Source organism: Cheilinus undulatus, linkage group 11 (genome assembly GCF_018320785.1).
Source record: "Cheilinus undulatus linkage group 11, ASM1832078v1, whole genome shotgun sequence".
In the NCBI taxonomy this organism is placed as follows: domain Eukaryota; kingdom Metazoa; phylum Chordata; class Actinopteri; order Labriformes; family Labridae; genus Cheilinus; species Cheilinus undulatus.
In genome coordinates, this window is record NC_054875.1 from 25,648,094 (window position 1) to 25,663,872 (window position 15,779).

At 42.2% G+C, this 15,779-nt stretch overlaps 2 protein-coding genes across 2 annotated transcripts; both read left to right on the top strand.

Moving 5' to 3' along the window:
• Positions 1–1,372: 1,372 nt before the first annotated feature.
• On the top strand, positions 1,373–4,435 carry hoxc11a (homeobox C11a). Its single transcript, XM_041800141.1, is given in 3 exon segments — positions 1,373–1,444; positions 1,446–2,235; positions 3,437–4,435. Coding segments are annotated over 3 exon segments (1,095 nt in total). The 3' UTR covers positions 3,670–4,435.
• Positions 4,436–11,649: 7,214 nt separating this feature from the next.
• hoxc10a (homeobox C10a) lies at positions 11,650–15,178 on the top strand. The gene is made up of 2 exons (XM_041800142.1): positions 11,650–12,498; positions 14,248–15,178. Exons 1-2 carry the CDS (start codon positions 11,793–11,795, stop codon positions 14,523–14,525), a joined length of 984 nt encoding a protein of 327 aa, XP_041656076.1. The 5' UTR covers positions 11,650–11,792; the 3' UTR covers positions 14,526–15,178.
• Positions 15,179–15,779: the final 601 nt, after the last annotated feature.

The following is a 15,779-nucleotide window of genomic DNA, read 5'->3' on the forward strand; positions in this document are numbered from 1 at the left end:
CACACATAGTTTAATGTGGACATTTCTCTGCAAAATAAAAATGATCACAACAGCTTGAAATATCAGCTGGGACTTGTTTAATTTTAGAGGTCGGATACATCCATGCAGCCTGGTCAATAAGCTCACTCTGAGTAGCCTATAAGCAGCCGTTTACAAGAACTATAATTGTTGCTCAGCTTTAAAGCTCACAGTCAAAAGATGCAAAAAAAAAAACACTGAATTTGATCAGCTATGCTGAGCCCAAAGAGACATTTTATCAATGTGGGTATTTTCACAATAAGAGCGCTGTCAGTAATCCCTCTAAAATAGAATCATGCTGATTCCAGCTGATATTGTTTTCCCCGTCGAGTTTGTGTTTTATATTTCCAGGGCACATTTTCTCTTTCTCTCCGGAAGCAGTGAAGGTCCCATGGGCTTCTCTGGTTTGTCCTCCTGCAGGTACTTGTGGAACTTGAAGCGCGCAGGTTGTCCTCCATGGGTTCCGTCATGATCCAAAGTCAGAGGGAATAATGGGAATAATGGGAATGGCCCCGGTTACTTTAGCGTGCAGAACAGCCTGCACGCTTTGTATTTTGCATTGTTTTAACGGCTGCTTCTCATTCATTTAACTACATAATTATAGCCAAGTCTAGCAAAGCAAAGGGAATGTTTTGCTTGAAGAGGTTAAAAAAAATAAATAAATGCCTGATTTCAAAGAGGAGAAGCAGACTGGTTCACACCATCATTACTGCAGACTCGCTTGTGTGCGAGTTAAAGAAAAAAGTCAAAGGCATGATAACAATCACTGTTACCCTTATCAATGCATATTCACAGACCACTGTGTAAAAATGTCCTGAGGCTGCTCACAGATTTGTCACCGTGATTTGTTAACTTTATTTTTAAATAGAGAAGCGAGGATGAGCAGCTTTTAAGAGCTTTATACCTTATTTGGGCTTCATTCACAGCGATTTATGACGTAATAACGCTGATTTTATTCAGTGTGTAGCTGACTGTGATAACAAATACTCATATTGTGATGAAAATGTTAAAATCAGGAATGCTCCGTACAGTGATAATGATAGTAAGAATAATAGTAATCTTACCTGTAAATGTAGATAATGCTAGAGATAATGCATGGTAGTGAGTAGAGTGTTACTTAGTGCTGTGTCTGTTTAAGGAGCTGTAGCTGCTCAGTTAGCTTAGCAGCAGCAGCAGCAGCCCATAAACATAAACACACAGCACATATCTGTCTAATTGTCATAAGGCAGCAAACAGGAGTCTGGTGCTGCTTTTCTTAGTGCGCCTGTGGTGTTTGCAAAATGATTCGTTTGAAGCGCGGAGATCTTACCTAAAGCCAACCACTCCTACACATCCAACTCTTCCAAATTGATATATGACAATATCTACTTTCGATCACGTGTCTGCGGGGCGACTTAGACGGATTGCGCGTCATCTCGCCTTCCCAAAATTTTTCCCTTCTGCTGCAGCTCGTATCCAAAACATCTATCTATAGAGCGGAGTACGAGAGAGAGAGAAAGATGTTTAACTCGGTGAATCTGGGCAACTTCTGCTCCCAGACGCGCAAAGACCGGACATCCGAGTTTGGGGACAGGACGGGCTGCGCGTCCAACATCTACCTCCCCAGCTGCACCTACTACGTCCCCGAGTTTTCCGCCGTCTCCTCGTTCCTTCCACAGGCCCCGTCCCGGCAAATCAGCTACCCTTATTCAACAAATCTGTCTCAAGTACCGCCGGTACGGGAAGTTTCCTACGGCTTGGACCCAGCTAGTAAATGGCACCACAGAAGCAATTATGCATCGTGCTACTCGGGAGAGGATCTGGTGCATAGGGACTGTCTTCCACCATCCACCATGACAGAAATGCTCATGAAGAACGAGAGCGTGTACAGCCACCACCATCACCATCACACCCACCCGGGCTCCAATCACCCCTCCACAGGCTTTTACTCCGGCGTGGGGAAAAACAACGTCCTCCCGCAAGGTTTCGACCGCTTTTTCGAGACGGCGTACTGCAGCAGCACGGACAATCAGTCAGACAATTGTTTACAAAAGGGCGAGGGGGGAAAGCTGGAAAGCGACTCCCAACAGCAGCAGCAGCAACCCACAGCCTCGGTACCTGGAGCTCCGGAGCAGGAAAAAGAGCCGGAGGATGAGGAGGAACATACAAACTCGGGCTCGTGTACTTCCTCCTCCGCAACAACCAAGGACGGCACCGCCAGCAAGAGCAGCCACTCGAGTAGGTATACCGAGCTGTAAAATGGGGGAAGGTTAAGGGGACTAGTCCGGTGTTTTGTCGGTCAGATTTTATGTGGAGTTTTATAAGCATTCAAAGGATTTTATTATAACCCCACAAAGCTCTTTCTTGCAACGAGAAGAATTTTTACGATGGGAAAGCTCTTTGAAAAAAGGGGGATGTTATACACAGACGCCTGTATGGTGAGAGTCTGTGAAATTTTTAAGAGAGAGCTATTGTGACAAATGTTAACTTTGATCGTGAACTTGCGTTGGGCATTTTAAGGGATTTTCTCGTTGGGCTGTCGAGAGTAAAAACCAATTGGGCAGAACATTGCTTTTGGCGTCTTGTGAATTTTCTTTTTAGCACTGGGTTTGCACGAAAAAGACATGCTGCACTGAGTATTAGAGAATTTACGGTTAAATGCATCTGTCTGTCTATCTGTCTATCTATCTATCTGTCTATCTATCTATCTAACTATCTATCTAGATTTAATTTACATACAGTAAAATAAATCAGTCCACTATTTTCCAGCATGCAAACAAAAAAGCACCATGTTAAATATTTAATCCATTTATCTCTCCTCTTCTTTAAACGATTTGCATGCATGTAAACTAACATTACTGTCATCCTTACGCTTATAATCGTCCCCTTTATTCAATCTTAATGCCTGTTATTGCTGCACATATTTTCTGCATGGATGCTAAGCCTCATGCTCATTGTATTAGCCCAAACAGGCTGCACATTCAAGCTAACTGAGGCTGCACATAGAAAAAAATCCCCAATAAAATAAAGAAAAAATCCCCAGTCACCTGTTTGATAAGGACTTAAAGGGCCACAGAGGTCTGCAAAAGGCCAGTCTTGCAAACATAGTAGATTTCAAGTCAGTGCCAGAAGATTGTGTAAATAGTTAGTTTAGCTCCACAGGAATGTGGCGCACATAATGCGCTGAAATACTTTTGTTGTTGTATATTTATAAGAGATAAACACGTACTTAGAGGCTGTAAGGTGATATTATTTCCATCCAAACCATTCGGATATTTAACACTCTTTATGGCCGGTTTATCTGATAGCCTGATGAATGTGAATCTGAAATGTTATCATTACTAGTCCCACTCAAATGGAATTCCCCACATCCTTTACATTGAATTATTATTTTTTTTATTCTTATGTGTATTTATACAAATGTTCTATTTTTCTCCAGGCACTCCTCGCACAAGGAAGAAGCGGTGTCCATATTCCAAGTTTCAGATCCGAGAGCTGGAGCGGGAATTCTTCTTTAACGTTTACATCAACAAAGAGAAAAGGCTGCAACTCTCCCGAATGTTAAACCTCACCGACCGCCAGGTTAAAATCTGGTTTCAGAATAGAAGAATGAAGGAGAAGAAGCTGAGCAGAGATCGCCTGCAGTATTTCTCTGGAAACCCCTTGTTGTGAGCATGGAGAAGATTAAAAAAAAGGTGTCACAGTGTTTGGTCAGTGACATTCAGGCCTCCTTGTATCTCATTGAATTGTAATCGTGGGCATAAGAATTTTTTTTTTCTAAAGGAGCCCACATCACCAACAGTGCAATGTTAAAGCGGACAGTGGGAGTCATAGGCCTGCATGGGATAAAGTCGCCATTTTCTTATTGCCCCTCCGGCGGCGGTGAATTTCTATAGCTGGTCCCCCACAAAAGGCCTCTATGGTTAGAATAATCATTTATATCTAATGCTGTTCTTGAATATCCCCCTCTATTTATCTCCATTGTGTTTATTCTATTGTTCATATAGGCATATTTGTTGTTCAAATGTATCTGACAATTTGAGTCTTTATTGCGCGGAAAACTTCGAGCTCTTCCCTTGACTCTGGTCTTTGTATATAGCATATCATTATCTAATTATTTCTCGACCAGAGTTTGAACAAGTTATTGCAAATCTCAAGGCTGCATTTTTTTCGCCATTAAGAACTGTGACGTCCAATCTGTGAAAGTATATAACCCCCCTCCCTCCTCCTGTACAGAGTAGCCTATGCAATGTGCATTCGTGACTGTATATAGGCGTATGTTGAATTTCCTTTCCTCTCTTTTCTCCCTGCTGCTATTTTTTCAGTACCATTCAACTTTCAACAGCTTTAACGCCAACTCTCGTTAAATTATTCGCTCAAACATTGGTGCTTTGGATTCCAGAGAGGAGGAAAAGATTGTTGGCCTGTGTATCATTAATATAATACCTATTAAATAAACAGAAACATATAGGCAAACACAACGACTGTGTGCTTTTTGTGCTGCCATGATCACAATTACCATAACTGAGAATGCTCTGCTTTTTATTTTCTAAAAAGCTGCACCGTTTTCCAAATCAGCGCAAACCTTTTCGCCTACATGGCTACATTACATAACCACATTTTCAGCTTGTGCATGTTGGTGCACACTTTTCCTGTGGTAGATTTGGCAACATAGCATCTGCGGGCCTGCACTTGTTGGATTTTCTTTGCAAAAGCCCACGTTTAAATTTTTAGCAAGCGTGTTAAACCTAGATAGAGGCCACATCTTAGAAATGTAGAGAAAGAGAGTGCAATGATAACCTCTTTTAGTGCCCACTAAATGGAATCGCCACTCTTGTAGTCTAGACACTGCCATAAAGACAGAGGCACTAAATGGCTATTTTTTTTCTCTTAATTGCACCGTCTGTTCGGGGGGGAATGCCGTCCACTTCCGCAGTAAATAGTAAACAAGCAAGACTGGATGTCCGAAGGGTGGGGGGAAGAGGTTTCGACATGAACTCGGACTGTGCTGTGTGCAAAGTCAACCCCAACCCCCCTCTGCACACAAGCGTCATGTCCACTCTGCTAGTCTGACAATCGGAAAACCCGTGAGACCTCCCAGAGTGGAGATTTTGTGCCCCGAAGTTTGGTTCTGTTTTTTTTTTTTTGTTCTCGTATGATTTGGCTTATAAAAGACCTCGTGACATCCCAGTGTTCAGATCAAAAATAGCCTGTTTGTTCATCTGGGGGCCTATTTCAACTCACCGCTTATCAATCAGTAATTATTGACTAATTGGGTTCACGTGTTATGAGTTTAACAAGAGTTAACCAGGGAAAGGAAATCATAAATGGCATTTTCTTTCTCCCCTCTGTGCCTAATGTGTGCGCATGTGTGCTTCCTACTTGTGCAGCCAGCATATGCGCATGATGATTGCACGTGTGCATTAACTACAATTTATAATTAAATGTAGTCTTTGAACTTCAATAATGTCAAGGCCTTCACCTTTAACCCGCTGCAATAAAGTGGAATCAAGGAGCCCCTTTAGCCAGGAAATGTGTGCCGCTGCGGAACGGGCCAATGAGAGCGAGTGGGAACAGAAAATGGAATGTGTACACAGACCAACTTTGACCTCTCACATTAAACTACAGCAGGTAACTTGGCCAGCTTTAGCACGCCCAGTAAATACACTTTATTGTCCTTGTAACATGTATACGTTTTCACGCATGAGGCGCTTTAAACCGTGTTGGTATAAACTGTAGGCCTATATTTGTATTCTCTAAAGAAGTAAAAACATGTCGGTGTGTGGCTGTCGCAGTGTGTGTGTCGTTATGGGTGGTTCTGTGAGTGCAACATGGTTTGTGTGGTGCGTGGGTGTGAGAGTCTGAGTCAGGCCATCCTTTGAATCCTGCTTTTAGATGTGACTCTTGTTCTTGGATCAAAGACATTTCTCACAGGCATCCCCACTCTTTGTGTTTACTTTCTACTGTGTGCTTCGCGTTTGCTTTGGGTCGAGATAAAGGTTTGAATTAAATGTTAAGAAAGAGGAGGAAAGGGAGGGGCTCGCTCTGTTGAATCCACGTGACGCACAGTGCGTAACGCATAAATTAAAGACATCCATGCAGGTATTTCCACGAATTGAAATGCGGGTCAATCTGCATATGTCAGAGTAATTTCTAGAAGGACATGGGGGCCGTTCTGACAAAGAAAATGAGACGCGCACTCGCGGAGATCAAGGCTATAGAAGCCCCTCTCTCTTTGCCACACCCACCAACCTTGGCCCTGGGACGCTGACGTGCGTAATTTGTTGGTTTCTCCAACGCACAACGTCACTAACAGAGCTGCGCTGCAGAGGCTCCCCTGCAAATGCTGTCCATCAGCCACACGGGGGCCAGGAGAGTCCCCCGGGCCTTCGAGCTCTGTTGTTTCCTCTACGGGATCCTGAAAACGTTTCCTGACATGGATGCCTCGGTGACATCAGAGTGGTATTATTAGACAGGCTGGGATGTGTTGTGTATTGTGTTGCGCGTGTGACAGGAGGACTGTCCACTCTGCTGGAATGCAGTTCCAACCAGACTGGATTATACACTTGGGTGTTGTGGTGAAAAGAAAATGGCGGTGTGTATTTATGTAGATGAGGGGAGCCATGCAGGAGGGAGAGGATATAAGCTGGTAGCATACATGAGAAAAAATATTAATGTAGCCAGATAGAACCAGAGAAGATATTCCAAATAATATATGCTCGATTTGATCGTGTAAAAGTGTCTATATGACCTCGCACTATTTTCTTATGGGCTTTAATGTTTGTTACAAACTTTATTTAGTCAGACATGGGTGCGGATTTATCCTCAAATTGTTGCATGAATTCTTGAATTATTCCCTTAAGGTGGAAAGCCAACATAAAGAATTGAAGCGCCCTTATAACTTACAGAATACTATAATAATAAAATGATTTGCCTTTGCAAAAGTTCTAGATTTTTAAATGTAAATTGTAAAAATAATTTAATGTCTATATGTGGAAAACAAAATAATAAAACTGAGCTAGAAGCGCAGATAATTTCGATACTATTTTGTACCCGTTCCAAATCTTTCCCTGCGTGTTTTATCCAACTCCTCATAACTTCGACTGTGTTATTGGGTTATTAAATGCAAAGTAAATGTAGAGCTACCCTTGTTTTCCTCTGCAAATACTAATCAAGCAGTTATAGGCTATTGAATGGGTTTATACTACAGTGCAGTGCTCACATCTCAGCACCTTTCCTGTTCTATAGGGCCATAAAACAGTTCGACGCTGTAAAACCAGCTACTGCTATTGCTGCAACCAAATAACTCTCAAAACACTCCTATCTCCATTCTGTACATATTTACATCTACTTCTTTATTTAAATATGTAGTTATTTCAGAAAAAAATGAATTGTGTGTTTTGCTGTGGTCGCCTTTTGTTTAAAAAAAGTCTAATGCTTTTGTTTTGTGATTTCGTTCACCACACTGGCTTTTAATTAAGGACTGACGTGATTTTGACGCCGTAAATTCGCACTCAGTGGGCAGCAGCATGAGAAAGGACACAAAGCACAGCCTCCTCATATCCAAATGGAAAGATATTTCAAAGTGGCTGCCAGCAGCAAATTAGTAGTGTCGCCACATGGCTCCTGATTAGTACACTGAGGAGAGCCATCACCGAGCCCCGGCTGTGGCCCCAACTTTACGCACACCCGTACCTGTGCGTAAAATGATCCCAGCCTGCACTACTGCTATCAATCGGAGCACAAGTAAGTGGCGAAAGTGCTGGCTGAAGTTTAGACAAGTGTAAAGACCTGACTAAAGTACTGGCCTGGTGAACTCCATGTCTGTGGATCACTTCTTACATAATAAGGTAGTGTGTGCGTAATGCGTAGACAGCGACATGCGCTTATATTTAAAAAGAGCAGATGTTCTGCTCGTGGAAACCTTCATAAGGCAAGACATTTTTTTCAGGAACTGTTGCTTTTAAACAAGTTAGGCTTTCAGTTTTTTAGAGGAATGCTACGGCCCAAAAACGTAACGTCTCTTAAATTCGTGTTCCCAGACATTGTCTGGAATAATCAGAACCATGATTCACGTTTGTTATGAAATCAGAAAGGTATGCATGACCGCTCAAACCTTTCATTAGCTTTAATTTGCCTGTTCATACTCTTATTACTCATTAGAAACAAATGCAGAGCTAATAAGCGTATCCAACTTGATTATGTAACCTGTAATTGTCAACCTGTTTGTCTGTGTTTTATCCTTTTAAACTCTGTCTTATTACCGTCTGTGCTGCACTGTTGCGTGTGAACGTTACAGGTTCAGATCTTGTGTCATAATGCAAAATTTGAAACAAAATCCGCGGTATCATAATGCACCTTTTCCCACATTAATTGTCCTGTAGCATCAGCCCCCTCTTTCTGTGTAGCAGCCCGGACTGTAAAATCACCACTGTTTTTGTGTTACTCTGCCAGGTGTGCGACATTGCAACAGGTATACTGTTCCTAATCATCATTTCAACTCGTCTTAAGAGACTTTTTTTTTTGCTCTGCAAGCTATTTGAGGTCACATCAGCAGCTCTGAGGCATCGCGATGTTCTCAGCATCTCCTGTGAAGTGTAAGCATTATTTAGAGCTCAGTGCTGCTTGAAAAGTTGTACACATATAATTTGTTTTTATGACTTTTTGGTGCTAGGTGGAGCTGGAGGTAGCCTTTAGGCTAGGTGTGAATGTGCAATAAAGCAGTGTGTGTGTCAGTGTGGGGAGGCTGTGAGGGTGCTGTACATTATGTCTGGTTATTAATGTGTCCCCTAAATGAGACAGAGTATGGGTTTGGATGAAAGAAAGATGGATGTGGTGACAGAACTATTATTTTGACTTAATTCCAACTTTTTCCAGTTTTGGGGTAAGAGTAGAGGAACTCTTTAGCGTCAGTATTTCAGTAGTGACATTAAACTCACTGACGCATGTCAGTTTTACTCTTTATTTCAAGTTCTTGCAGGTTTCATCAGGCCACGATGTTTTCAACACCCCAAAATCTACGTTATACCTCTGTGGAGTATTCCCAGGTCATATAAAGGCCCGAAAACTGCAGAAGAAAGTTTCCCCTTTCAGCATGATCCGCCATGTTTGCGTCATAAATGAAAAAAAACATCTCAAACACTCTGATCATTTATTCAACAGAATATTTATTCCATATTTATTCATATATCACAGATTGTAGCAATGTAAAACATCACATCATGCTTTGTAATCCAGAAAGCCATTCAAAGACATCCAATGATAATCCGCCCTTGCCTTTGAAAATGATACTGAACTGAACACAGACAGACAGGCGCGCGTGCACGCCTCGCTCAAACAAAAAGGACTCACGCAACAAACCTCTACTGTGTTTTCAAAGAACACTTTGAATTGGCTACACTCGTGCCATCAGTATTTGCAGTAGAAGCTTAAAATGTTTACTGTAGGTCTGTAGATAAGTAGCGAAGCTAAGCTTACAAGCTGGATTAATGATCTGTTTGAGAACAATGAAAATAAAAACGAATGAGACGTTAATTTGTGGTTGAGTGGCACGTATTTGGTTTGTTGCATTGTTGAAGCCTCACGAATGTTAATATTAAAAAATGGCGACATCATTTAAAAAACTAATAATCCCATCTCTAGGTATATTTGTAAATTTAAAGTTTTTAGAAACCCCCAACGGTGTCTGAATAAATCACATTTTATTTCCTAATAGACATTGATAGTTGGAAACATTGCTCTCGGCTTCAGTCCGTGAACTTAGAGCAGCATTGTGTAAGATTTAGTTTTCTCTCGAGCTAACTGCAGCTTGGGTTTGGACAGGATGAAATGTCCTGAAGCAAAGATTTAATTGCAGCGAAGACAAAACAAGGTTTCACATCACACAACACATGACAACAAAAATCCCCAAGAAAGGGAAGGGGATTTTTAACAACACAACAGAGAGAGAGAGAGAGAAAAATGGGACATGTTAGATTAAAAAGTGACTAAGATTTAGTGAACTAATACTTCTTGGAAAACAAATTAACATTGTAACAAAATCTCGGGATGTAAATAAAAAAAAATAAGATGACTTGTTTAAAAATAATAGTTCAAATAATAGCCATGTCATTATCTTACGCTACCTTTACACGCACGTGATTAAAAATATTAGGCTGCTGTAACAGTAATGTTTTAATGACGCACATATGAGCTCAATTTGCGTTACATTTCGCATAAGTTTCTTATTCACTTCTGTTTAGTTTGACAATATTACAGGCTGCATTCGGCTTTAGTTGTTTGTTTTCCAATGCCTTGCAATTAAAATGTTTTAATTTGAACATGCAGTCACACAGATGGCCTTGATCTCAAGGTAAATACAATGATACGGATCCTCCTTTTCTCTTTAAGTGGCCGAAAATGCACAATTACATGTTAAATCCGGAGTTTAATCTGAGGACATTTCAGGATTAATTTGCATGGCAACTCCTTTGACCCACAGCTAGTCTGACTTTACATTAACAACATTAAAAAGGTAAGTTTTTAAAATGTTATATTCTCATGAAGCTTTTAGCATTTATCCCTCAATTAGAAATAATAATTATCCTTAAAATAACAAAATACTGTTTATGCTTTGGAAGTAGTTTGGGCACGCAATTATTTTGCATTGTAAATTTAAAAGAAAAAAAATGGTAGTAGTATTTTTTACTTTCGATTTGCCGTGATTCTGCTCAGGTTTAGTTTAACTTTACACCGCAGCAATAAAATCCTGTAACAGGCCCCACATCCACGATCACTAATCCGGCGACTTTATAACAATAAAATGCCAAGTTGAGAACTAGTAACACAGCCAAGCATGGCTTCATGATATCAAAACATTAGCAGTTTTAAATCATTGTTCCTGCTAGGTTTATTATTATTTAAAAAAACAATTAGCTGTTGTTTTTAAGAAACATAAATAGGCTATCATGGTCGAATTAAAACACAAGGCTTAGGTGTTATTTCTCAGTATCAATGCGTAAAATGTGCCAGCGCCAAAGTGCCAGTACTGTGCGTAAAACGCATTAAGAAAGATCATATTCGAATGAAGCAGACCAGATGCAAGGCGGCCATGTCAATTTCAGACTACTTTTCAAAGTCACGTTTGAAACCTAATCTTCTACACGTAGTTCCGCTTTAAAACTATTACCATAAACTACTTTGTAGTTTTGTATGGTTTTATTTATTTACTATTCATTCAATAACACACCTGGGTGCTGCTTACCTTGCTATATCGATGGCAACAACAAAGCAAATCAATGAAAAACAAACCAAAAAGATCACACCACATTTATATCTCATAACAAATCCTCACTGGTTCCGTGTCCACTGCTCCCACTGGCAGAAAACCCCACGAGGATTCATTCAACTCTCCCTCAAACACGTGAAGAAGTGAACTTAATCAGAATAAAAACAGTGAAAAGCCACGTAGTAATCCTCCTGCAGCAGCCGTCCTTTGTTCCCTCTGCTGCGAGGCCTGCTGTCCTGACAGGTTGGTGGCCGCTGGGTGGCGCTCTTGCTCCATCAAAATGCTGCCTCTTTCCCAACTTGACCGCGCTGACGTCACGTCAGTCTGGAGCATCAAGGCCACTTCCACGCCGCTATTGGTCTGAAAATCACATGACATGTCTCCCAGCATCCATAATTATGTTCCTGATATTTTTGCACCCCCCTCCAAAAGATGTCAGCATCCTACTGTCCTGATTCTCCCGCAGAAATCCCGAATAGTTCAGAGCCGCTGAACACACCAAACCATCAGTGTGGTGCCAAGTGCCAAAATGTCATGTCCGAATAACATAGCGACTGGCAACTTCCTCATGGATTCCTTAATGGGAGGATCATCTTCCTTCAGGGGTGACGGTTATTCCAGCAACCCCGGAATGTACATCCACTCAGCAGCGGCAGAGTACGGATACCCGGTGATGAGAAACATAGGCAAGGTCGGAGCGTCTTCACTCTCCAAAAGAGACGAGCTTCCTCCGGGCGGCGAGCCTCTCACCGGCTTCCAAGACGCGTCCTACCTGTCCGCACAGCTGCCCACATGGACCCCAGGCTCCAAAGCCGGCAGGGACCAACAACAACAACCTGTTGCCCAGTGTTTACAACCCTGCTCGTTTCCAGCGGGCAACGTCAAAGAGGAGGCGTTTTGTTGCCTCTATCAGGATAACAGCAATAAGGGGAAACAGCAGGCAACAGAGTCAGCCACTTACATCCGGCTGGGAGACAATAGCTGCCGGCCTGAGCGATCCTCCGCCACGACCAGCGGCTGTTTCCAGGTGTTCAACAGCGCAGAGAGGCCGCAGCAGGACGAGCAGCAGCAGTTCCCCTCCGGCCTCTCCCTCACTCACTTGGAGGCATCTGTTGAGTCAGCATCAGAAGAGACAATAAGTTGCAGCAAAAAAGCAGCGCACGAGACAGCGAGAGAACTTTCAGAGATAGATGAGAGTCAGAGCAGGAAGGAGGAGAAGGCCAAGAGTGACAGCTGCTCAGATAACTCGGACGGGGAATCAAAAGGTACACTACACCCCCCTCCTCTTCCTCCTCCCTCATACACACATGGACGTACAAGTAAACACACGCACAGAGTTGAACTACTTTTACTCGATTAATTTTTTTTGTGTGTGCATACGTAGGCTGCTGTCGGTGTTGTGTGCACGCTGTATTACGTCACGGCCCTAATAATGCACGCTGGTGTTTGAGAGCAGTCATAAGGGCTCCATGGGCCTTTGACAGGCTCGCCTAGCGGGGGTTACGATGCCCGTGGCATTTAACACCTTTCCATTAATGTGAGAATGTGAGATGGGCAGTTATCATTGAAATAAACACGCTCACACAGACACACTCACACAATACCGTCTCACTTTCTTTCTCTGTCTCATGCGGATATGGGTCGTTTACATTGGGAGAAGTAACAATTTAACTGCGCCATTTTACGCATAAAAATGCACTGTTTTTGAGCCAACATAGAATTCTACGGATTCAATCCACTGTTGAAAACATTTTTTTCAGAGTGCTTTGCCGTTTCTTAACTCAAGGAAACAACACTCGGTGGTTTTGTTTACTTATTTTTAATCAGACATTGTTTTTCACTTTTTACGCAAGGAAAAATTGGATACTAAGGCCAACTTATTCCAAGTGAAAATCCAAAAACGTTTATAATAATTTCTAGTCCTTTCAAAATAGTGTTTTAATTTTGTGTTTGCAATATACAAACCATAATTACTGATGTTTTGAGCCGCTAATTAAGTGTTTAAAGCTCGTGGCACTTATATAATTGTACTATTTACGCCTTTTATTATTTTTAATGTTTTTATTTTCCCTATACGAATTAATGCATGCTGGTTATGATTTACGCATCAACGTGCCATTTTCCCTCCACTTATTTAGAATTAGTCTAAATGTGTTCGCGCGTATTTTTAAAGAATCCAGTTTAGCCTCTTCATACATGACGACACACAAGCTCCTGCTATACAATTTCATAATAGTTTTCAGTATACCGGCTGTGTTTTTGCAGCGAATTAGTGCACGCTCCAGTTCCACTTTGCTTGCAGTTAATCCCATATTAGTGAATTAAATGTTTTGGTAATGATTAAATGGGAAGCACACACTCAGTGTTCACATTAGGGTAATTATTACTGTAACCTGTGTGAGTGTGGTGTGTGTGTGTGCAAAAGCCGTTAATCCCCAGAGTCTATCACCTAATCAAGGAATTAAGTGAATGCGCAGCAGTGTGGTTTCCCTGCTACCGTCGACATGCCTTGTTTCCTTTGTTTTTATTTTTTCACCTCGTGTATTGTGCATCAGAGACTTCCTTCTTTCTTTTGTTTTGGGATGTATCTTGGAAAAAAAATCATCCTGGCTCCGATGTGCAGAGGTAATAAAATTTTATGGCAGTCTGAGGTCCAAAGAAGACAAAAGAAATGCTTACACACCCTGCTTTGATTTGATCTAATTATAGCAGTACATCACCCAAAGAGCAATTTGTAAGCAGTAGGAGATGTTGCAAAAAGAGTGGGCTGTTCACTTGCTCGAGTGCGTGTGTTGGAGAGCCCACACCCAGGTAAAGCTCTGCAGAAAGTACTCATTTTGATCCGGATTAAAGCCACTGAATGTGCATTTGAGCCATGGGCGTGTACACAGCATCCTGTGTATTGATGGAGGTGGTGTGGCTGCGTTTTACGCGTGCGCAAAGCTACCTTTTGCTCATTGTGATTGTCTCTCTTCCTCCGGTAGATGATTTATCCGCGGAAAAGACAACGGGGAGCTGGTTAAAAGCCAAAAGTGGAAGGAAGAAGCGCTGTCCCTACACAAAGCACCAGACGCTGGAGCTGGAGAAAGAGTTCTTGTTCAACATGTATCTGTCTCGGGAGCGCCGCCTGGAGATCAGTCGGAGTATCAACCTGACCGACAGACAGGTCAAGATCTGGTTCCAAAACAGACGCATGAAGCTCAAGAAGCTCAACAGAGAGTGCCGAGAGAGGGAGCACAGTGCAGTTTATAACTATCCCTGAGGAGATTTCTCATTAACCTGCACATGCATTTACACCCACATTTATACAGTAACACTTACACATACACGCACCCACGCATGCATTTGCATAGACATGCACAGATACAGACAGCATGTGTCATCTTAGACTTACATTCTCTTTGTACTCACATAAACACACACTGTGCCTTCTTATTTGAACTCAACCCTGCAGACTAGACTTGAATTCCTTGCAGCACCACCAGAACTATATGGTGCTTTTACCTCACATGAATTATTATAATATAACATGATCCAAACTAAAGGAGCAGTCTATATATAACTGGGCATGGACGCAGCTTCACTTTCCTGAGCTATAATGAATGTTGTGCAGCTTCTTCGTTGGTGTCTTGCTGTGGCATACACGTGCATGAAGCTATGATTCCAAAACAATAAAAGCAGGGGGAAAGGCGAGATATTACCAACTTTGTCCTTCCCCTGGTGTAGTGGTGCAAATGAGGAGGGAGGGAGAGACACTGCGGATGAGAGAAGGAGATTATGGCACTTTTAATAGAAGTGAAAGACCATAACGTTGATTTAAATATTATCCAGGTGACCACAGTAAGTCAAGGTCATAAAATTCTAATGTCAGGTTCGCCCTGGAAAGCGTTGGGGGTGGATTTTATGATCTGCAAATATAATGTGCTGCAGCAGTAAAGATGCGTTTAAAGGTGTGTGTGTGGAGGAGGGCTAATCCACACAGCAGAGACTGCAATGTGCACGAGCCAAGCTAAGGCGCTGAGCTAGAAGGGAGCAGCCAGCCGCCTCCACCCTGGATACTGGAGCTTCATGGGAGCTGGAGATAAGAAAGATGGTGGATAAAAACAGAGGAAGAGGAGAGCGACCGCGACGGCTGCAGGGACAATAATAACAACAAGCATCGCGGCGCGCACGTGGATAACTAAACGCACCGGGAAGGCGTCTTCTGCTGGAGCCGAGAGAAGGTAGGACGCACATTTTTTTTTTCCCTACGTAATATCTTTATTTCCTGTTTGGTGAAAGTATGCCACATCTGTCAGGGGAGCTCGCTTGACAGCTCTCGTGGCACGCATGGTGCACACCTGCACATGTCGATAGCTGATTTGAAGCTGTTGATAGACTATTAATCAGCGTGCTCTCTTTTCTCGCTTGTATTACAATGTTGAATATTTAGTATCACATCCCTGCACACTTACTTTGACTGAATGTTTAAGAAGAAGCTAACGAATAGTTGTTATAAGCTTCTAAGATGTTGTTT

Coding starts and splice junctions, on each gene's coding strand:
- hoxc10a (XM_041800142.1), top strand. CDS start 11,793: ATGTCATGTCCGAATAACATAGCGACTGGCAACTTCCTCATGGATTCC. Junction 12,499..14,247: donor GAAGGCCAAGAGTGACAGCT/GCTCAGATAACT, acceptor TTCCTCCGGTAG/ATGATTTATCCGCGGAAAAG.